The sequence below is a fragment of the Megalobrama amblycephala genome, linkage group LG20 (genome assembly GCF_018812025.1).
Source record: "Megalobrama amblycephala isolate DHTTF-2021 linkage group LG20, ASM1881202v1, whole genome shotgun sequence".
Taxonomy (NCBI): Eukaryota; Metazoa; Chordata; class Actinopteri; order Cypriniformes; family Xenocyprididae; genus Megalobrama; species Megalobrama amblycephala.
The window spans coordinates 25458191-25483200 of record NC_063063.1 but is presented as its reverse complement, the minus strand read 5'-3'; the positions used below and the strand labels follow the sequence as shown (position 1 = coordinate 25483200).

The window sequence follows — 25010 nt, the reverse complement described above, 5'->3', positions numbered from 1 at the left end:
ACGGCAAAAGAAATCATATCTTACCTGAGTTTTGAATGTGAATTCGTTGTCTCTACTGAATGTGAGGCAATGAAAACATCTTACACCACAAAATAATGTCAAGAAACGCATTTCTAATAAATTTTCCTCGCGGATTATACAAGCAAAAACAACATGGCCAACACGACCAGGGTAGTCAGATTCATGAACACTTATCAGCCGGTTCATTTAGTGAATCAAAAACATACAGAGCGGCCTATGAGAGCGACCAGTGTCTGATTCCCAAATGAATGAATCTTAAGAGTCGGTTCTGTTTAGTGAATCGAAAATATACGGAGTGCCCAGTGTTGACCGACGAATGACCCTTATCAGCAGGTTCTTTAGTTCAAAAAGAAAAGATACCGGTTTGAATCTTCTGACAAATCTTTTACTGGACTGAATCAAAGCGGTAACTGAACACAAAAAGGTGTGGAAAGGAGCTTTCAAAGTCAACATTCAGATGAAGAAGAGGCTATTAAAACGTGAACATGGGGATATGCTTACTTCATTTGGTTCATTTCGACATTTGAGATGGTATTGAGACCATCTTAGGTTCTTAGATATTTGTCAAATGTAAATAAATGTTTTTATGAGAGAGGAAAAAAAACTTAAAAATGAACATTTTTGAAAATGTTTTCTTTTTTAGATTGACCCAAAAATAAAATTCTGTCATTCTATCATGTCTCACACTACAACAAGACATATTTAATATCAGAGTCAAGACAGAGTCAATTAGTTTGGTAAAATATATATTTTATTTTATTCTTCATACAAAGCAAAAGTATGAATGTTCAGTATTTAATTATCTAGAAACATCTGTTCCATTTTTCTCTTTCATTGTGTAAAATTAATTTTTGATACCACAAAATACTTGGTTTACATGTCTTCCTCATCATTTGTACATAAAGCTCATTTCTAGTCTATTTATTTGTGTTATACTCAGAGTAAGACAAACATTTCTAACATCTGGATATCTCTATGAGGTTGAATAAAACTCAACCAATAAACAGATGCATCAGCACACACTGCCTGACCATGAGCGAAGATATGAAACTTTGCTCATAACAACTTTTGACAGATCAGAATTCATATGCAGTTCACATGTAATCAGTGACAAACTTTAACCAGACAATGCCTGAACAATAAAGCTCCTCTTTGACATCCTGGGACAGTCGTTTCTGAACCAAAAACAAAAAAAATACAAGAAACAATTGCACTGGTAAAAATCACAGGAGGCCCCATGGGCGAGCATTTGATGTCAATTTGCTTGACCCCATTTCACTTCCATAATCCAACTGATTTGCTTTTAAATGCAATGTGAATGCAAGAAACACGCTTTGATGATTTGATTACAGTTGTAAAGAGAAATTTCACATTGTTTCCCTTTTGCCTCCTCAGAACATTTGATTACTTGATGAATTGAATAAAGTAGGAAAAATGCCCTGGGAAACTTCCCTCAGATTCCACCGCTTAATTCAGACTCGAAGGCCAACGAGAATCGTACGGCTGTGTTCTCACAGCTGATAAATATTACAGTCCCCTCTCTAAACGAAAGGAAGTTGGCTTAGCATAGCACAGGACTGGATCGAGGCACAGCATGTTTTAAAACAAAACAAAAATCAGTGAGCTGATAGGGAACGCTTTCATTTTGTTTGTTTTCTTTTCAAATGCATCCATCCATAAACAAACAATTAGGCAAACATTTCCCTCTGCATTTCATTTTCCAGTATATTAAATAGGGGTGACAAAGGCGAAGTTTCAGTACATTCGTAACGTTAAATTCTGCTTTAGAACCTCCCGGTGACCTCACCCCTTGAATTCTGGTCCAGGTACAGCACCTCGGCCTGATGTTAAAGCGGAGGCCTAAAAAGTGAAATGTTGGCTTCATGCACCCTTCGAACCCTACACCTTAACCTGACATCGAGAGCTGATCCTGAATCAGGTGCTCTGAATGAACAGTAACCAGAGCTGCACTAAAGCCCAGCCATTCATCTTGCCTTCGAGGCAGCCGCCATCTCAGCGGTCACGGGATGAATTTCACAGATAAAGAGCAACCGACTGTTTCTCCTTGCTTTCAAGTAGAAAGACAAACAAAAGCACATGGAGGCTTGCATGAGAAAAAGATGAACAATGAGGCATCTCAATGCAAGCTTGTTAAAATTTGGCAAGAAGAGGAGAACTGAGATGTAGTGGAAAACGCGTTTCGATGGGATGAATGAGAAACGTTACCCTTTATTTTCTAGTACGAGTCACATTTGGGTAAAGCTTCTTAATAAAAATATGGGCCTGCCATCTATGAGGCGCATGACATGTCATTTGGCTCTTGCTTTTTAAACAAATCCAGTTCCTTTCAATGCTATCTTGACCTTTGAACCTTTCAGACAGGGCAGCAAGCCATTTCTGAGGCTGGAGAAACCCAATCGATCAGTTCAGATGTGTTATGCGATTAACATAATGTCGACATGCTGCCTTGCTGTTGTCCGAGATACGATTTAGCCATCGATGGATTGGTCATTCATTACAGGAACCTGCGAGTGAAAGGCCAGCGGTCGACTCTAAACATGAGTGACACTGTAAGTAGCAATTAGGGTTATTGATCGTCATGTTATTGAGCAAAGGGACACATCGAATCAGCTACCTTGCTTATCAGCCGAACGTAGTAGGACCCAGGCCAATATGGAGTGTAATGAAACACGAAATGCGATCAGAGAGTGAAATATAGTTCATTACCCTCCGTCACGAAGGTAGATATGGACATTCAGAACTTAATGAATCACAAATGTCGCTGTTGGTTTGTAAATGCACGATACCCGTAACAAACTGTTTTTTTGTCTGTCAAACCATTTTCAAATTCGGAAGCACCATTAAATTCATTGTGAATGGAAACAAGCACAGCAAATCAAAATCACGTGGAATGTCGGTGGTGAGACTTGAGTTGGGCCGGACGTTATGTACAGTATGGTTAGGCAGCTTAGTGAATTAATTGCTTAGAAATTAAAAATAAATTATTATAAAATAGATTTCTGTACATTTTACATATATATAGCAATCATCTTAATGTCTTTTTGCCATTTCAAATACACAGAAAAAAAAAGAAAAGAAAACAACGGGTCCTCCATTCACAATTAATCCCAACCAAAGTTATGCCCAGTCATCTGGTAGAACTTCATGTTGAAAGGCCTGTAGAAGTCTCGAAGTCTCTGCACGACCTCAGGGTCAATGTTTGGGTGGGTCCGCCCTTTGGTTTTACCCAGGCAATGGGGCTTGCTGCTGCCCTCTGCCTTTTTGAGACAAGGGAAGCCCTTGGTCTGGTTGAAGTAGAAGTGTTTGTCTGTTATGATCCTCTTGAGCCCCAAGAAGTCCTGCACGCGGCCCAGCTCTCCGGCCGGGTCGCTGATCAGCCGCTCTCCGCTCACGAACAGGATCTGGCTCATGGGGAAGAACTGCAGCCAGTTGTCCAGGTGTTTGGCGTAGATGCCGATCTGAATGGCGCTCCACGAGGTGTCGATCAACCCAGTAGTCCTGTTTTTGAACGTCAGGCTCTCAAAAGTAGGAATGTCGGGCTTCTTGGACAGCGTCTGTGTGTAGTCAGAGATGGCTCGTGTGACGGGGTCCCGGACCACCACGATCAGCTTGGTGTGGCGGGACATGGCGTAGATTCGGGCCGGAGCCTCGCGGGTCACGAAGTAGCTTGGTGTTTTCTCCATGGTGATCTGGCCCTCCAGGGTCTTAGGCATCAGGTCCCTATGGAGAGAGAGAGAGAAAGGAGAGGGGGTTAAGATGGAGGTATAATGAAAACAAAATTTTGCATAACGCAATCAAACAGATGGAGCATGTGGCGCTCCTCAATCAATGAGCCAATTCAAGGCCATGATTTTGGGTCAAATGTGATTAGCATCGGTGGCTAAACAAAACATGCATTCAAATGACACAGATGCACAAACCATGTTAAATGGCATGGCTGCTCAATAGCTTTCTAATATAATACAAAATCTTTCAGAAGCTTTGGAGAAATGTTATTCAGGAGATCTTTTGAGTTTTGTTCTTTCTTAAAATCATGTTCCTGATTATGCCTATAGCTATAAATCAACCAATATTGCAATATTTGTAAAACAAATATTGATACAGACTACTACTACTACTACTACTACAACAAAAACAAAAACACATATGTTTGATTATCAATTTGTCTCTTCTTGGTGATGTTTCCATTAAATCTGTCTTTACATTAAACAGCTTTACTAACGCAATGTTAAAGGATTCGTTTACTTTAGAATTAAATTTTCCCATGTCATCCAAGATGTTTTCAGGCAAAAAGAAATTAAGGTTTACATTGCAGGATTTTTCTCCATATAGTGGACTAACAGGGTACAATGGGTTGAAGGTCCAAATTACAGTTTCATTGGAGCTTCAAAGGGCTCTACACGATCCTAGCCGAGGAATAAGGGTCTTATCTAGCGAAACGACTGGTCATTTTCTAAAGAAAAATAAAAATTTAAATACTTTTTAGCCACAAATGCTTGTCTTGCACTGCTCTGCGAGGTGGCACGAATTGCGTAATCGTGTTGGAAAGGTCGCACGTGACACAGATGGAAGTATCACAGTAGGGCGAAAAACTCAATTTTCTCCTCCAACTTCAAAATCGTCCGACATTGTAGACACTGGATTGGTATTTTGTAGACTTTATTCCTCGGATGGGATCGTTTAGAGCCCTTTGAAGCATTTAAACTGTAATATGAATCTTCAAACCATTGAACCATGTTGAAGTCCACTATATGGAAAAAAAAAATTCTGGAATGTTTTCCTCAAAAACCTTAATTTCTTTTCGACTGAAGAAAGAAAGACATAAAAATTCTTGCATAACATGGGGGTGAGTAAATTATCAGGAAATTTTAATTCTGAAGAGAACAAATCCTTTAACTAGTAAGGCACTCAAAAAATAAGGTTACAGATTGGTACAGCTGTGCTGTAAAGCCCATTCTGAGTCTGATTCCAATAGTCTTCCGATATATGACCTCAGCGATGGCATTATACTGCTGACCACCCAGATCTAAACAATGATTTATACTTAAAAGAAGCTAACGCAAATGACCATACACTAAGCAAAGCAAAAACATTCCACGTGAAAGTTCTTCAGCCTTGTTTAAAGAGAGAAAGAAGCCGGTAACAGGGTGAAATAGATAGGGTACACGCAGGACCGCAATCAAGGGACATTTTTAAATGAAAAGTGAACATGCATGTTAACGCCAAACAGGCTTGAGTTTCACAACCCTGCCAGATCAGGAAGAGTGGATTATACTGGAGGAGGTGATAACAGAGGACTTTGATGGACACATGGGGGTTTGTATCCTATTTCATTGGCACACACTCTCAGAAACATTGACGTGTTAAGATATATGGAAACTGAAGAAAGTTTAGCTTCCGTGACTGAAAAATTTCATATGTGATGAGAAACAAACCAAAGAAAATAACAAAGCAACTAACTTTATGGGTGGAGATAATTAAAGATAACAAAGTGTGAATTTCAGCCACAATTAGATGTCAACAGACCCAGAATGAGCCTCTTTAGGGTATCAGTGTGCACACAGATAAAGCTCTTGTTGGTCTGTTGTCTCTGGAGTATCGAGCCCTGTTGTTAGCACCAGGGCTAATTTACTGCTGTATTGTGAAGTAAGTGCACTGTCAGCATCTAGTGTAATCCTGTTTTGTGTGTTTACACCCTGCGGAAACAAGGCTACAAGCAATTCAAGAGTCTGCAAACAATTTGTTAAGGGATATCTCACATACTTCAGTGGATCATGGTTTATTCTATCTCTAGGCAGTCTTCAGTATAAGCCTGACTATTTTTAACATTGGTGTTCACTAGTTAGAGGTGAGAACCCCTAAGCACCAGAGCAGAGAGAGGTGTTATGATAAACAAAACCCACGGAGAGCGTTTCAAATGCGGACATAAATTTCAAAACTTTATGGTGCTGCTGTAGACCTAGATTTTTGCTGCATTCTGCTGTTTTTTTGCTGCACAGCACCTGCAAAGCACCAACTCTCTGTGCGCTAAAGGATTTTTGAAGATCACAGCTGAAACTATGTGCGAAAAATCCCTGTTTTGCAAGTGAAAATCGGGCAGCGCTCAATTCGGAAAGCGAGAACAGCCTAAAGCTGCAGGAGGTAACGTGTTGATTTATATGATGGAAAACTGTTGGCAGATTTGTGTGGTTACATGGCTTCTCTAAAGAGCTGGCCACAGATCCAATTATGATAATATCAGTTTGATTACTGCTCTGTCAGAACACTGGAGTGAGAGTTTGAGGGAAAGAACACAGGGGAAAAAAACCTCATTAATCTCTGTGAAATGAAAACAGATTATGTTAGTGCCTTTTTATGCAATGACGCACTCTCACACCCTCATCTGCACGGTTTAACTGTTTATTTCTAGCGTGAAGGAAATATGAATGTGTTGGCTTGACTGATATTTAGCCTCCAAGTATGTTTTTTTTTTTTAAACAAAAATGTATTTACTAATTATTGCACAATAGGAGCAAACCAGCTGTATGTGTGCATGTGTGGTGCTAATGAGGCGAGAGATAATGCAGGCTTTTACTGTTAAATAACCCACCCACAACTACTGTGCTGGGGAGGAAAGACAAAAAAAACCCACAAATGTCACAAATGCAAAGTGCGCACTCACACACACATATAAAGGACTAAAACTGATAAATAAATTTAAAAAAAAATGTTTAGTTACAAACAACAAATAAACTATTACTAAGTAAATTAATGAAATAAGTTCATAAATAATATTTATTATTTTTGCCATTTTGGTCCCCCATATACATATAACTTAACCACATAACCACAAAATATAACCTTTTTTACAGTCACAACTAATAATGGCAAAGCATGATGCTGAGTAATTGTGAGTAAAAGTGATTTGACGTTTCAAGTCAGAATTTGGATGGTTTGGTTGGTGCAATCTAGACTTACTTTCTAATGTGAACCACTACTGATGACGCAAAAGGACAAAACTACCTTGCTACAATTTTAAACAGCTGCCGCTATTGGGGGCAGGGGGGAGGAAGATGGAAACAATCCCGGGTTTGGACCAAGAAAAGTGGGAGAAGAAAAAGTTACAAGAAAAAAAAACTTAAAAGCCTGCAACGATCCCCTCACCTCACTTCTTTTACTTTGGAAGAGGGCAAAAGAAGAAGGGAGGGAGGGAGGGAGTTAAGGAAGACAAGTAGGCAAGCTCTCCGAAGAACAATAGCCTTTCTTGCCTGTTTTGATTTATGAGGTGCTTCTTTTTAGACATTCCGCCAGCAAACAGGCAATGCTTTGACACCGGGGCCCTCTTTTTTCCCCTTTTCTTTGAAAACCTAGCATTGTCCTTCAATGATCTGAAAGAGCAAGGGCCGTGGAGAGGCCAGAGAGGAAAGGGGGAGGGTGGCCATTGAAGGATGAGTGGAAAGCACTTCTCCAGCTCTCTCAGGGTGAGGAGAGAGAAGGCTGTGGAGAGCTCTTGAGCAGAACGTGTGCCTCAAGTGCCTCGCCGGCATACAGCGCACGCTGCCACTGGAGCAGGTAAAGATACGCTGCGTATCAATTATTAAAACAGGGATTAGAAAGTGGATATGAGTGCTCGAAATGATTCTACTGATAAAAAGGGTCAGTCCTCTCAAGTGATAAGGCAAGGTCAAAGATTGCTCCTGCTGCTTGGGTTTTCTGTCCTAATTCATGCCTATGACTATTCTGCACATGGCCTGATGGACATCGCTGTTCTGGATCAACTTTAGAAGTGTACTGTCGAGGACTTATTTAAGGAGAGAACGATAAGTCAGAAAGTTCTCTTTGTTTTAGGATCAGAATGGCCCTGAGGGCCACGTTGAAAGACTTTTTATCCAGCAGAGATAAATTGACAAAAGGAGAAAATGACAGACTAAAGCACAAGAGAGAACAAAAGACACGGAAGGGAGTTTTTATAACAATGTTTTTGTCTTCTGTCAAATTTGGTTTGTTAAGAAGAGCCTGTTTTGCTTAAGATAGACACAGTAGCCCCGAAAAAGCCCCTAAGCCTGCTTTATCTATGATCTCATTGCTTTCAAGTGACAAGGATTGTAGTATATCTGTCTTTCAACTCTGGCATTGTTATGGTTATAATCTGGCCAGCGTTTTTGTTCTTTTGCTGTGCGTATTTTCTTTGTATATGCAAACTGATATAGACTAGAAGCATGTTTTATATCCAGGGCTTTAAAGTCTTGGAGGGATCAGAGAAACACAGCCGTACCTGTACTTTGGTTCTGAAGAGCAAGTCAAAACAGACAACTTTGGAACACCTGTGCGTGCATCTTTGATAGACATCTCCTAAGCGTAAGAACTCGCCGCTGTTGCAGTGGCGGTGAGTTGAAGAGCTGTTTGAGTAAGCTGCAGTGTAATAAAGTCTCTGCAGTCAAATAAACTTAAATTAATTGCCAATGAGTTTAACAGCTCAGCTGCTTGGGCTTGGTATGCTAGAAAGATAAAGTCCAGTGCCGCAAAGCAGTTACAATGATCTAAAATGGCAGTGCTTGTGCCAGAATGGTAGTGTGAGAGTTTGCCTGTGCACAAGAATAAAAGTGTGTCATAATCAAATGACTTTTGAAGTTCAGCAGGATGTTCGTGATGCTCATACAAAGAAAGTGATACTGGATGGATGATTTTGAGCACCAAAAAAAAAAAAAAATCCACCATAAAAGTACCATAAAAAAAATATCTGATATGTGAACGATATAAGATTATATGAACTACAACAGATGTGTTTGTGTGTATATATATTTTTTTGTTTTAGAACAACATGTGAGTGAGTATATATTATATATATATATATATATAAAATAATTAAAAAAAAGTTATCTGCTTCTGCAACCAGTAGTTCACACACTGTTTCATAATCAGACTATTGATTGCAGTGTTCTAACCCCAGACTACCAGTGTCTCAAGGATCTGAGCGTTTAGAGTGACACTTCACCCAAAGGCTACAGCGCTAGCTTTCCAGCCCTGCCACTCTTACCCCTTGCACTTTAGACAATTAGAAGTGGAGGATGGAAAACGACAAACGTGACATTCATGCATGAACAGACGACGGCTAATACTAGAAAAGAAACAGAGGGCTTGTTAAGGAGAAAGACCACCATTGCTTCACTGAGACTGATAAGTGACTGTCTCTCTTTAGGCTGAATCATTTTATGACTCAATAGTGTTTTTGACCGTCTCAAAGTTCCGTAGCTCTAGTTTGAAAGCTTGAAGCAGCTAATTTTGACATTAAGCGACCACTGGAACATTACTCAGTGAGATCAGGGTCACTTCTTTACCGTGTCTGGAGAGCATGCCGGGAAATATGGATTCTGTCTTCAATGGAGGCCGTGTGGCTACATCTGGTAAATCCAGGCACCTCCCAGGTCGCTCCATACAGACAATATTTTCTGTGCTTTGTCGTCATAGAGACCTGAGCAAGGCTGTAGTTTTGAAATACACCCCGCGGAGTCTGGAGCCTTGACATTATATTTAACCGCAGAGCAAAACTGCAGCCGTAAATCTATGGAGCAAAGCTGGGTTTTATAGCACAAGCACCGGGAGAATGGTAATAGGGTAGCGAGGGGAGAAAAGAACGAGAAAAATAGCGAGAGACAGAGCCAGGATGAGCATGTGTGCAGCAGCTTTAAGTTACCGCTGTATTTTAAGAGGTACACAGCCACTTAGAGCCTCCTGACGGTTGGTTTCCTGAGTGAAAATTGCCAGAGATCTCCTCTGAACCTGCAACGCTGGAGCCAAGAGACTGTAGATAGCATATGCACGAGTGTTTTATGAATATCCCTGCTTCTAATGGCTATACTTTACCTTTTCCTCACCTAACCTTTCTCGTTCTCCGTCTAGCTCTTCCTCAGGTTTCTCCTCAGCCTCTGATCTTTGCCATGTAACCCTGACATGAACATAAAGAGGTGTAAATGGCCGTCTCCGTCGGGCCCGTCTAAGGTGTTGGTGTGTCTTAGCTTCAGTTTCTGACATTCTCGCTGACGGATCACGACACTGGATCCACATTCAATGGACGGAGAAAGCCTCTCTCACGTGGAGTGACTGCTCCGATAGATAAATAATGAAGGAACGGGGAGGATTGCAGACACTTCTGACCTGCCTTTCTCCGAGAATAGACAGGCTCTTCCGTTAGAGTCGTCTCTAAAGAGGGTTATACCTTAATGCTGATCTAGTTTCTCATTAAATTATTATGGCTGAGCTGGGCTCAGACTTTCTGAAAACTACTTTATCGGTGCTTTCAAGGCGAAAAACATCTGCATAAAACTGAACAGTTGGCCGCCCAACACTAAAGAGAAACATTGAGATGTTTAATCTGTATATTTTCTCTCTCAGAGCAGGGGGCTTTGGTTTTGGGAAGAAGACTGGTCTGCTTTAGAGTGTCAAGGGCAGAAAAATATATTTAAGTGTCCCTGCAGTGCTGTATATATAAAGGCATTCGACATAAAGTGAGTATCGTGAGAGAGGGTATCTACTCAGCAATCATACTGAGGTCTAGGCTTGACTTGTGCCAACCACAATTTCAGGCCCATTTTCTTTCTTCTTTTCTTTCTCTCTCTCGCTCTCAAACTCATTCAAAACCACAGCAGCCTCTGAGAAGGGCAGAACACGCATAAATCACAGAGACCTCGGGCTCTGTACATTGCAATCTGCCCAGACTCCGTTTCAGCTTTATTTGCTGCCATTCAACACCTACCAAAATCTCTTTAAAACAACAGTAGGGTGTGTTTTCTGCTGTCCGGTCTGCACATTAAGTTACAGCCATACGGCTCTGAGGAATTGCTGTGCAATAGTGACAAGGCTGTGCAAGAAGAAGCTGCCATCAGCTCTGAATAAAAGATGTAGGGATGAGACGGGGTAATATAGTGCACTTTTCTCCTTCTCACTCAGGTGTGCATTTTACAGAGCCATAGCGCATACTGAAGAGCCGTTCGATTCTGGTCATAGGGTCATATCTAAAAACGTAACTAGGATGAATTTGTCACTGCTCATCTGGCCTGAGTGCAATCCCAAGTCTCTATGATATTTTGATCTCTAGATGTAGCACAGGTCTGTTCTACAAAACATGTCTATAGCCCCGTTTCCACCACAGGAACTTTCCCCAGGAACTAGAGACTTTGGGGTGCTACTTGGTTTCGAGCGCAGGAACTAGGGTCTAAAAGTTTCGGGTAAAAATTCTCCCCTCAAAAAAATACCTGCTTGTGAGGTAGTTCCTTTTTAAAAGTTCAGGAACTTTCAGGGGTGGGACTTGGGTGCTGAACATGCTGATTGGTTCATGCAGCATTTTGATTGGTTAACTCAAAGCAGCATTTTATTTCAACCACCATTTTTAAAAGTCTGTTGTGGTGCGTGCAGTAAGAGTTGTTTGCTATTCAAATCAACATTAGAATTTAAAAATATGACCAATGGACCGACGATGAGGTTCAGGCTTTAAGCTTATATATGCGGAGGATGAAATCCAGCGGGAACTGGAAAGTCACGCACAATCCTACGTCACCGGACTAATCTTCATGTTAATTTAGACCGCTATTGAAACGCAGACAGCCAAAGGACTGTGTTGAAAAAAAAAGTTGTTTGCCTGTGGCAAATTGTTCTGGGTAATTTCAATGCAAACGAGGCTTATTGAGATTTGTTTGCCCATTTTAATGTCTTTCTGGTGAAAATCACAAGTTTGATCACTTAAGTAATAATTTAGCACACAATGTCCTGAAAAATGTGATGTTTTGGATAATATTAGCATAAATTCTTATTTTGTAAATGACTTTGCATTGAAAGAAGACAAAAAAAAACAAAAAAACAGGGAAAACATTTTGATTAATACAAATCAGCAAATCAGCATATTAGAATGATTTCTGAAGGATCATGTGACACTGAAGACTGGAGTAACGATGCTGAAAATTCAGCTTTGCATCACAGGAATAAATTACTTTGTCAAATATATTTAAATAGTACACAGTTATTTTAAATTGTAATAATATTTCACAATATTACTGTTTTTTACTGTATTTTTAATTAAATAAATGTAGCCTTGGTGAGCAGACGAAACTTTTAAAAACATTAAAAATCTTAGTGGTTCCAAACTTTTGGACTGTACTGTATAATATATATATATATATACATACATACATACATACATACATACATATATATATATATATATATATATATATATATATATATATATATATATATATATATATATACACACACATACATATATATATATATATATATATATATATATATATATATATATATATATATATATATATACATATTGCAAGCTACTTTAATGTATTTACAACAAGAAATGATAAGGATTTATGCTGATATTAAACAAGGGTTTTACAAACTCTTAGGTAATAAGTGGAAATCCTGTGAAATAAAAAAATAATAAAAAAATTAAATTAAATGTACACTTGCAGTAATTCCCCAAACACTAACCTTCCCATTGAATCTACCCTTGAGTCATTAGCAGTGATCAAGTCAGTACCACAGTGTTTATCTTGCTCTTGCTAATCCGCAGTGATAAGCTTGTTTACTTTGGGTGTTTGTAGAGGGTGTTAACGGACTCAGTCCCACACTTCATTTACATTCCCACTGAGTGACACAAAGAGTCTCTAGACTGTTAGTGGTGTTTAGTGTAACTAGCCATGATGAGGTTTTAGCTTGTTTACCAAGCTATAAAGGCTATTAGCAAAGCTACAAGGCCAAAACGCCTGCCTTGAAATAGTAAACAGGGGACAGGGGGTTTTAGAATTTAAAAAGTTTCATCATTTATATCTGCCATTTGTTTTAATTAACTGGCACATCATTGATGTATGCAAATCTAAATGTTTCATTGATGCTGGACAGTAAAACGTCCTGCTGGAATGCCAAAAAGATCATCTCATATGACAGTATAGAGTATCTCACTGAATTGTTGTAAAATTGGCACGGAGACTTCAAAAATACTTTTTTCCCCACTTTTCAAAGCCATCATGCTCAGACACAAGAACACACACGCATGCACCTATTACATCCTGTTTTGCTTGGCACACGGTCTCCCTCCAGCTGAGGAGCTTTTGAAGACAGGTGAGCTTTAAAGAGCTGGGAATTTCCTCCAAGTCTGTCAAGCCGTTACATCAGAGGCTTACAGCACAGCTGCATTACTTTGACGCTTCGGGTTAATGGTTTACAAATTCCTCCAGACTAGTATTCTTCATTGCAAACCCACAATTAGCTAAATTATGTGGTGATAGCACCAGAGCTGACAATTAAACTGCATATATAAGACAAGGAGACTAACAAGAGCGTACAGCTCTCTCCTAAGGCAACTCTGCGAACGTTTTTTGGATGATAGCCTAGTTACAGTCTGCTCTGGTATCTCAGCGCCCGTCGAAGACAATATAACTGGCGTGAAGCACAAAGAGATCACTGTCAAACGCTTCGACTGAAAGTAATCAGCCGAGTGCGGATGTCACAGGTGTAATTTGATTTCAGGGGTTGCTATTTCAGCAGGCATGTTGATGTATTGCGAATACGATGACAAATGTTTTTGCTCTCCATTCTCTCTGCTGTCTGTGTTCCAGAAGGCCTTACAGTCCCACAAGAAACAAGATCTGAAGTCAATGTGCCAAGAGGACAAGCCATTCAACCACATAATGCAGATCTGAAGAGAAATTTGAGAAATGGGCTATGAAACTAAGAAATAAAAAGTGACAGAATAACTTGTTTTGTTTTCAAATAGTAAAAAAAATGTTTTCATTCCTGATCCTGGTTTGACTACAACTAAAGATATTCCTATTGGTTTCTGATATAAAAACATATAGTACTATGGAGTAATGATGAAATATATAAGCTGATCAGTATATAAGCTGACAATTATTTTCATCTTATGACTTATGACCAATAAATTAATAAATTAGATTTAAAAAAATAAAAAATTACAACTATTATATACTATATATTTTCTAAAGATTTAAGTGTTATTAAATTATTAGCATTTTTAAAGAGTAACTGACAGAAAAGGTAATCTAAACTTGAAAATAGGGAAAATCAGCAGACATAATTGACTATCCAAAATCAGGCAACATATATCTAATATCAAAATGTACTGATAAATTAAAAATAGCAGAAAGAATAGAATAGAATAGAATAGAATAGAATAGAATAGAATAGAATAGAATAGAATAGAATAGAATAATATATGCACAGCCTGTATGAAGTTGAGAATGACACAAGACTAAATCTGTTCATTACTGACAATGTAGAAAAGTAAAATAATCACTATATATAAAAAAAAAAGATGACATAGTTTTACCGGTTCTTACTTATTCTCTAGCTTGTCCTTTTCCTAGAAGAGTGAGAGAGAAAGAAAGCAATGCAAAAAGCTAACAAGAGAAAGTGTGAGGATAAAAGTAGTGACAGTTCTTGGGCTACAGGGAGAAACTGGCTTTGTTGCCCTGGTGCTCAGCTCATGCTGTGCTCCTCTGGGCACATCAGCAGTGTGTGTGTTCCTTTAATTGTCTGCTCTTTTCTCGCTGAGGTTAATGGAAACCTCAGGGGGTCTCTACTTCTGCCTGATCCTCTACTTTTCACTTTTTTCACAGAGAGACAGACAGACGCACACAAACAAACATAGCGCCTCATAGTAAATATCTACAATCAATGTTTATAATATATCACATCAAGTTCCTTTCTAAATTTTTTTTACTCCTAATTATCCTCCTTGGGGTGTCAAACTTTAAGAAAATGAATTCTGATGATGCGCACTTGGGAGGAGACGGACCTGGTGGGAGACATGGGCCAACAATTACCGGACCATACAGACAGCCATGCGCTGTAGCCCCCAGGCTCCTGTAAATGCGGTTTATTTACCTACAATGAATGAGCATTTACTTGTTGAAGGAGAAAAGCTAGCATTATTCTGACATCCGACATCCAAATTTTCACCTTTTTTAAAAAGAGTCCAATTCAAGGCAAGCTCAGAGGGTGGGTCTGTACACAACAGAACAGTTGGTTCATGCATTCATGACCTCAAGACTAGATTATTGTAACGCTCTACTGGTTGGTTGTTCTGCTCGGCTTTTAAACAGACTACAGTTGGTCCAAAATGCGGCAGCTAGAGTTCTTACTAGAACCAGAAAGTATGACCATATTAGTCCAGTTCTGTCAACATTACATTGGCTCCCTATTAAACATCGTATAGATTTTAAAATCTTGCTACTTACTTATAAAGCTCTAAATGGTTTAGCTCCCCAGTACCTAAGTGAGCTCTTAATGCATTATAGTCCTTCACGTTTATTGCGATCTCAGAATTCAGGCCAGTTGATAATACCCAGAATATCAAAATCAACTGAAGGCGGCAGATCCTTTTCCTATTTAGCACCTAAACTCTGGAACAATCTTCCTAGCATTGTTCGGGAAGCAGACACACTCTGTCAGTTTAAATCTAGACTAAAAACACATCTCTTTGCTCTTGCATACACATAACACATTATCAATACATTAACATTTTTCAAATCCGTTAAAGGATTGTTACGCTGCAATAATTAGGTCGGCCGGAACCGAGAACATTTCCTATAACACTAGATATACCTGTACATCAGAATAAGAATGGCATCTACGCTAATATCTGTCTCTCTGCTTATCCTGAGGTTTGCCGGGTGCTGGATCCAGGCCGTATCCAGATCAGATGGAGAACCTGTGTCTGGACCTGACTACAACGTAGCCCAGGAGACAATGGGCCTACAGATCCAGTTCTGGCTGCATCTATAATTCAGATTTTTAATCCCCGTATCCGCTTACATATATTTATATATAATCTATTTTTAATCTCTATAATAAAAATGTATAATTCAGATTTTGATCTCCATATCCATTTACATATATTATATATATCTTCCAAGGGGTTTTTTCCCTCCTAGGACTTTTTTCCCAGTGTTAGCACGCTGGGTTTTTCTCCTAGGGGGTTTTTTCCACCCCTGGGAGTCAGCCGACATTGGCTTAATGTAGCACCATCTTGTATATGTTACATATTACCACGCTTGTTTGTACAGCTTATTTTTAACCACTTCCCTTTTTTCTGTGCTTCTAATATGTAAAGCTGCTTTGAAACAATTACCAATTGTAAAAGCGCTATATAAATAAATTTGACTTGACTTGACAACAGGCCACTAAAATAAAATAAAATAAAATGTAAAAGGGGGAAGGGTTTTATCTTGGATATTCCTCTTTTTTCTTCATTTTTAACTATCCAATCAACAAGAGAATGTACAGTACAGTCCAAAAGTTTGGAACCACTAAGATTTTTAATGTTTTTAAAAGAAGTTTCGTCTGCTCACCAAGGCTACATTTATTTAATTAAAAATACAGTAAAAACAGTGATATTGTGAAATATTATTACAATTTAAAATAACTGTGTACTATTTAAATATATTTGACAAAGTAATTTATTCCTGTGATGCAAAGCTGAATTTTCAGCATCGATACTCCAGTCTTCAGTGTCACATGATCCTTCAGAAATCATTCTAATATGCTGATTTGCTGCTCAATAAACATATATGATTATTTTCAGTTGTGTACTTTTTTTTTTTTCAGGATTCCTTGATGAATAGAAAGTTCAAAAGAACAGCATTTATCTGAAATACAAAGCTTCTGTAGCATTATACACTACCGTTCAAAAGTTTGGGGTCAGTAAGAATTTTTATTTTTATTTTTTTGAAAAGAAATTAAAGAAATGAATACTTTTATTCAGCAAGGATGCATTAAATCAATCAAAAGTGGCAGTAAAGACATTTATAATGTTACAAAAGATTAGATTCCAGATAAACACTGTTCTTTTGAACTTTCTATTCATCAAATAATCCTGAAAAAAAATATTGTACACAAATATTTTGTACAATTGTACACATTAAATGTTTCTTGAGCAGCAAATCAGCATATTAGAATGATTTCTGAAGGATCATGTGACACTGAAGACTGGAGTAATGATGCTGAAAATTCAGCTTTGCATCACAGGAATAAATTACTTTGTCAAATATATTTAAATAGTACACAGTTATTTTAAATTGTAATAATATTTCACAATATTACTGTTTTTTACTGTATTTTTAATTAAATAAATGTAGCCTTGGTGAGCAGACGAAACTTCTTTTAAAAACATTAAAAATCTTAGTGGTTCCAAACTTTTGGACTGTACTGTATATGTAAACAATTTCCCGACACTAGGAAGAAAAATAGTCAAATGAACAGTTATAAACAAGTCCCCTTACCTTATTGGTCATTTGTTGCTTATGTTGTTTATGTTTGTATGCATGTGTTAGTGTTGTCAAAAGTACTGACCAAGTCGGTACTGAAATTTAAAAATGTGATGCTTTAAGTGCTGTTGAGCAGATTCATAAACACCTCTGATTGGCCATTGTGTTCACACGTTCATCAGATATGTCTGTGATTGGCTACAATGATCAACGCTTCAAAAAAATGATGACACACCGGCCCGCTGATAGACACCTGCTTTCAAAAGCTCCCACTTTCAAACACTTCCACGTTCTTTCAAAGGCTCCCATGCGTAGATCATTATAGCCAATCATAGACCTATCTGTTGAGCACGTGAACACAGTGGCCAATCAGAGGTGTTTACGAATCTGCTCAACAGTACTCAAAGCGTCACGTTTTAAAAATTTCAGTACCAACTTGGTACCGAAATCGATATTTTTGACAACGCTAGCGTGCATGAGAGACACTATTTCAGTAGGGGGGTAGAAACACAAGCGTTTGACATCAAGTTCCTGTCTGCCTCTATTTTATCCTTCAGCGGGAGGTTCCTGCTGAGGGCGGCCATGTTATTTTGCTTTTCTCTGGAGGAGACTGTAGTTTCTCAATGGCAGACCACCACAGTGGGCCTCTACTGTCTGCCTCTCCCCAGGCCATCCCTTTCACAATTAGCCAGTGGTAATTTGATGAATGAAAGCCCCTTTCTCCAGACTAAGACCCTCCCTGCTTGGTCTACCCCAATGGTAAAGCCATGCCAGCTCAAGTAGGGGCCCACTTTCTCTCTCTTCCTCTCTTTGCTGACCAGTGTACCCGGTTGGGGGTGGCCTTATGTGGGCACTGAGGCCTACAACAGCCCCGCCTCTGATGGGGGAACCAAAGCTCAATGTGGGGCCCGGCTCTAATATGGGATACATGGAGAGAAGACACGTACGAAATGGTCATTATGTATGCTCTTCTACAATTACACACATCATATTAGAGACAAAATGTGTGGAAAAAAACGAAGAGAAGGTAAGCACTAAGCAGGACAGAAATAGGCATTGCGAGTGGTTTACTTCTCTGAAGTGTAAGAGATGAGTTCCAAAGCTGAGGCCGAACACAAAAGCAGAGTAATCCTTTGGTCTAAAGGATGCTGAGCAGTTTAGCCAACACTAAAGCATCATTTGGAGGCAGTCCTTTGAATGTCCTCAGTCAGCTCTGCGCAGGCTCTCAATAGAGGATGTCAACCTGCTGACTGCTGAATGGATGACCGGTCAAGGTTCAGATCCAGCTGAGTGGAGGAAGTCTATTCTACCATGAGACTGAACAACCTCCATGGATGCTGCTCCTTAATCTTGGGACCTGGGATCAGTTTATATTTTTAGTTTACAGCAATCACCAAATTGATTGCAGGCAGCAACAAAAATTTTAAAATGATTTATTGTATTACTAAAAATAAATGATATAATAGACAGGGTTTTTTTTTTTTTAAGCTGAAACAAATGTTTACGATTTGCTCTTGCATTTAATTCCCATTGGTTTTAGGGTCTAATAAAGAAGTGTGTGTGTTCGGGAAGGATGAGGGGTTGATCGGGTCTCACCTGCAGTGCAGATGGTCTTTAAAGAGGCAATGTTGCTCAACTGATTCATAGATAACCAGAGCCACAAAGACCTTTAACCCCACACCACACAGTGCCCGCCACAGCGTAAACTAATCAATACACAGTCCCACAGGGTCTAAGCTGGCTTGAGCCATTACTTTGTGCTTATCTGAAGGATAAAAGATGTAAGTTTCTGCTACAGCAGTCACCAACCATCATACTGCACATAAATCATACTACAACAACAAAGTTGACAAAACAGTAGGGTAAAAAAGATTTAATTATTAATTTGAACAATCTCAACGTTGATTCCTAAATCCTTAGAATGACCTTTTACCTCGTGTCAGAGGTAAAACATTTGTCCTCACGGGCTGCATGCAATAACATACAACAATGTAAGCCGATTCACACACAAATGACTCTTTTAAAACTGACAAAACAACAAAATATGAAGAAGACCGAATAAACTGAGTGAAATCAGTAGTCAAGTTAAAGCTATTCTGAAGTAAAATGTTTTAAGACTAGATTTAAAAGCAATTGTGAATCAGAATCGAAATCAAAAGGAATCAGGAAATCTGTATCACTACCCAGCCCTAGCAGTCAACTACCGCTCACTGTTTACCCACACATCCCATGTGTACAACAAAAAAAATTTGGTTTGATCTCATCCGGCACCACTTAGACAATGCGGTCCCTGCTTTGTACAAGCTGGAAGGAGGGGGTCACTGGCCACAGCGTCCGTATGGGTCACCTACATGGTGGCGTGAACACCCCATGGAGTGTAGTTGCAAAAACAGAGGCAACCATCCAGAACTAGCCATTCCACGGATGGAACTGCTCATCTGGAGAAGGTGGCAGGGGGTCGTAGCCCTCCAAGCACTTTCAAGTGACATGCTTCCGAGAACGTTCCCTGGTCCAAAAGCGGAACGGGATTTTCTGCGGAGCATTTCACTCTTACAATGCTGCACTTGTCCTTTTGATGGTCGGCAGTTACGGACCATGTTGTCTAATGGCTGCTATTCAGAAAACACACCCTTAATCTCAGGATGGACTCTTGGATTGCAGAGATAAAGAGTGAACTGCATTTTCCTACTAAATAACTTTTTAGCAGAGGAAAGAAAACCTGACCTTCAAACACAGACTGGAAAGATGCATAAAAGAATTGGAGACTAAACATTACCAGTTTTATGAAAAGTACTGTAGGTTGACTACCAAAAACTGCTCTGGTAGATTTGCAAATTATGTAACACCAAGTCAAATGCAGCACCATGGCCTCCACAACGTTCACCGTTCCAGCTGGGACCCTGTCTGTCTGGGTGGGTGGGATTTTTGAGAAGCCAACTTAACTGCTTATTAAATCATCAGAGTCTCCACAAAAAAAGAAAGAAAAAAAAAAAAAATCTGTAAAAGCAGCAAAACCAGCAGATTTTGCAAGGTCCCACAAATCAGAAAAGTAGTTGAAACTGAAAACTGCGAAAGGAGAATTGCCAAAGTTATTACTCAACAATTCAACCCACTACGACTTCAGCTATTCAAACTGTAATATCTGACAAATAAACTGGCAGTTGCTATAAACTCTACATTAACCAAACGTTCTTGGGAGAAGATCATAACAAATACACAGTAGAAAATGTGAAGTGCCTGCAGATAGTCCTTGAATGTCTATGAATCATACACTATATACTTACAGTACAGCCTGAACAGGTCTAACCAGTATTGAGGAACAAAAGCTCATCTGCCATGTCTTTCTGTACTACACAGAGCCAGAGAAAGGTCTAAAATGGTCAATCACGACTTCCTGATAAACAAAGATAAAACAATCACAGTAAAACCACCTTATTAAAAATGACTTGCATGACTTTACTTTAAAATGCATGGTTTCTGCACTATGAACTCTCTTTTCCATTACAAAGCAAATCACTTCGCCAAGTATTGGACACTCTAAAACTGAGAATCAGAGTCATGTTCAGTCCCTTGAGAAAAACAATTCTAATAAAAAAACACTTTGAACATATCACTTCTTTAAAAAGACAAGAAAAGACCAAACAGACGTGTCAGCGCAGAGGGTTCACTTCAAGCGCTCTGTCTGTCTGCACAAACTCTCCAACACTGTTTTAGATCAGGTCACACGGAGACGTCGGAGACAGAAAAGAGCAAGAAAAAGTGAGAGCAGAAAAGCAAGTCTGCATTTGTTTGTGCCCTCTATCTTCAGCCCAAACAGCAGTGGCCAGATATAGAATTTCGCTGTGGCATCGCATGTCCAACTCAGACCAGCTGCAATGGCATGTGAATCCTGTAAAACTTGAGACAGAAAACTTTCTCGTATGAGTGGAAAACAAGCATTATACCCTTCAACACCCAGTGTTTATATCTTCTGGATTTTTATATGTAATTTATCGGTTGGGTTCACTCAACAGTGGCTTTTGAAAAGTTACTTTCAATCAACGATATAAAATGGTGAAGGCTCTGCTCTTCATTTAAAGCATTTTTCAAAATTCCGAAAAGGAAAAATAGGATTAAAAAAAAGCATTTTAGATGAAAATCCTCTGGTTTCAAATCCCACATCCACTGACTAGACAACTTTACTTTTTGAAGGTTAAAAAAAAAAAAAAAAAAAAAAAAAAAAAGCTGGGGAAAAAATAAATAAATAAATAACCACTCTGGTGCTCTTTTTGCCAAAAAAAAAAAAAAAACATCACTCGTTTCGACTTACTTTCTGGTACAACTTTACTAGGAATAATCAAAGTTGAAATTAACACATCTTATTTTCTCTTTCTACATGTGTTTTAAAAATGTTAATAGCAAAATCCATGCAATCAATTAATTCAGTTTAGAAAATTAAGGATATGTTAAAGAATCTGAACATTTTGGGGACAGTCTTGACTGATTCTGCTGGACCAGCTTGAATTTGCATTAGACTAAAGTGAGGCCCCGCATTTAAATAATTAATCAAATAAATCTTTTTCTCTCAACATGCATGAATATAATTCCCTTTTCATCTAAGCTGGACTACCGAGCATTCACTACAACGCCCATTCTTTCATCCGTCCTGTTTTTTTGTTATAGGGGCCCTGAAATGTTGCATATATTTAAAAGCACTGGGCTTTCACCCCCTCAAACCTTTGCAAATCCATTTAGAGAGACAGGCGTGCAGTCCAGGACTGTTTTATCAACTTATTGAGTGTTTCTTTCCGCTCTGTGTCTGGGGTAAACAGGGACAGATTCTGGAGCAATAAATCCCCCTTTCTCTCTTCAGCTATACATTTATTTCATTACATTTTACTGTAGAACATTAATAATGTTAATCAAAATGTCATCACATTTAAATAACTGCAACATATAAGTAACAAAAAAAAAAAAAAAAAAAAAAAGTTGATCTGAAACAAATGTCTGGAGTTCGAGTTTACGAGCTCTCGCTGTGTTCTGGCACTTCAGTTGATAAAACGAAATGGGTCAAATAATAATGTCCAAAACAGCACTGTTTAATTCTTAATTGAAATGCTTTTTCAAATACAAGCCGAAATTTTACGAAAAAGAGAAAAACACAGCTGCACGGAATACAACACTTTAACACATTATTAACAAGAGTAATTCACAAGCTTTTAATTTTATTGATCCCGCTGTCAAATTACTCTGACATGTATGGTTTTTATTTTTACTTAGACTGTCATTACACTTGCGCAACGAAAATTATGGTAGTCACACAATTAAAAATGCTCTCATTATTTATCAAATCGACAGTTCATAATTTCAGCCATTTCCACCCATGGGTTGTCAGGGGGGGAAAAAGTTGCCAAAACTGCAATGCAAAGTAATTTGATTTAGGTTAAAACCGAGGCATTAATTAAATTTCACTTTACAGGCTTTTATAGGCTATTTGCTTTAATTCTGTTGCATCCCTAAGCTATTTAAGAAAATTTTAGAGTAAGATTAAAAAAAATAATAATAAATAAATAAATAAATTAAACAATGAAAAGTCATAAAAGTGAACTGAAAAGCAGGGGTCCGTTAACCTGCAATGATCCAGTGTGTCCGACAGAGACCACTGCGTCATCATGCGGTCGGACACGAGTCAAGATATTACAATCACAAAAATGTATAATTACTGGACTATTGTGTTTATTTGAACAGTATCCGTCTGAATTAATGTGTATTTAAAGGACCGTGTTCAATCTTTCAGCCTTCCAAACTCCGAGTCGAACAGTTCGACAGTAGCAGGAACAGTGAAACCAAAGTAAATGTTTGAACTGGAATCTGAAATCTACCGCTACTGCAACTCTGCGTTTCTAGATGGCTAAATGCAAACCATAGGCTACAGAAGCATTCATTTTACATCATATTTAAATTTGAATGAAGTACTAGGAAACATGGAGTAGCTATAGGCTAACTGATGTTTTAAAAGGAAGGCTTGAGATCAAGCCAAAGGGTAAAATTACATAGGCTAATGAATGACAGATACAACAAAAAGGCCAATGCATGACGGAGGACAAGATCCATTCTTCAAAAAAGTGAAAAAGGCGCCTATTTAATATATGTTTGTTTGTTTAATTAATGTTGCTTATTAATGATAAGCAATATGCAGAAGTCAAACAAACAAATATATATGAATTCTAAAGCCGTGTACTCCGTTTTGTCATTTTGAATATCTCCGATTTCTTATATAGGCTATCTATAGAAACTACAATTACAAAATTGTATTCCGTATCTCAATATTTTACAAGTTTTATTTAGGTTAACGACTTCACAAGGTTTTCAGTTTCATCTCTGAATTTTCGTAGTAATTAAATTTAAAGTTATCGAAAATGGGCAAGTTATTCATGTAGATTGGTCGATATAATTTTACTTAGGCCTAAATTAAACGCAAGTTAAATTTTAATGAGCTTGAAATTTAGCCTTCAGCGCAAATCGCGTTCTTCTCGTGAGGAAATGCCAACACAAATAATGCTAAAAAAAAAGAGAGAAAAGCTTCTGAGGAGCACACAAATGGAAATAGGACCTATAATGCTTTAAATAAAAATTTAAAGAATGGATAATAAAAACAAAAGCCAAAAGCTACTTGGAAAGGGTATAGGTCAATCGTCAATATGTAGTCTAGTTATTATGCTCTACTCCACTGAAGAACAATATAAGTCAAAGGATGTATAAGTTAGTGTATTTATTATTCACGCTCTTACCTGTACCAGTCCAGTCCGTTGTCATAGTTACGGTCGAAGAAGTGCGGCTCCGCTCCGACCGCGCGAATATCTGGATGCACGCGCAGAAACTCCAGCAGCGCGCGCGTTCCGCCCTTCTTCACGCCGATGATGATCGCCTGAGGCAGCTTCTTATTGCCCGAGCCGTTGGAGAAACTTGACAGCGAAGAAACTCTCCGCCCGTCGTCCCACTCCTCAGCTCGGTCCACGTCCACTTCATCTTTAGAGAAGTCTCTGGGCGCTCTCCTGACCGTAGGCTCATCATAATCTGACTCTACGTCCGTCCACGAGCTCTGCGGTCTGGACAGGAGCTTGGACATCATCAGGTCCGGCCGGCCACTTTCTGCCTCAGCATATTTCCCGAGGAAATCCGTCTCCTTCGCTCGATTATTATTATTATTGTCCACAACTAAACCTGGTGGCATAGTGGCACAGTAGCCCACGCAGGAGTACAGCATGTAGATCCAGAGGAGCAGCATGATGAAGAGGAGCCCGACTTTCTTCTTCACGGGACTGACGGAGAGCGCGTAAAAATGGTGACAGAACAGGCTATATTCCATAAGCCCTGTGAACGCAGACCATCACACTCCAGCTGGACATATTGACAGGTAGGTACAGTTCTGTCCAGGTCCAGGCTCAGGAATCCTTCTCAAAAGTCTTTAAACGCCATTGGAGTCCACAATAAAATCCTCAGACGCGAAACAAACTAGCCCAAAGTGGACGGCACATCTAGGAAAGCGATTTTAGTCAGCTGTTCTCGTTCATATCTGCGACAGAAAATGAGAAAACTGATGAGAATGACCGGTGCACTTGATTCCCAGCCGCAGAAGCTGCTCCCGGCCGCATCCTCGAGTGTCTGAGCGCTTTGGAGAGAGTAGACCTTATAGAGCGCTGGTGCTTGTGA

The 25010-nt window shown here is 39.0% G+C and overlaps 1 protein-coding gene across 2 annotated transcripts; it reads right to left on the bottom strand.

Moving 5' to 3' along the window:
- Positions 1 to 750: 750 nt before the first annotated feature.
- Positions 751 to 25010, bottom strand: hs3st3b1b (heparan sulfate (glucosamine) 3-O-sulfotransferase 3B1b). 2 transcript variants are annotated; one of them, XR_007181793.1, is made up of 3 exons: positions 24089 to 25010; positions 2328 to 3762; positions 751 to 2197 (listed from the first exon to the last, which is right to left on the bottom strand). XR_007181793.1 is itself a non-coding variant. In XM_048169715.1 (2 exons), the coding sequence occupies exons 1-2, from the start codon at positions 24664 to 24666 to the stop codon at positions 3144 to 3146; spliced, it is 1197 nt and encodes a 398-aa protein (XP_048025672.1). In that variant the 5' UTR covers positions 24667 to 25010; the 3' UTR covers positions 751 to 3143. The 2 variants fall into 2 exon arrangements, 1 of the variants encoding a protein (XP_048025672.1); XM_048169715.1 differs by having other exon boundaries at positions 751 to 3762.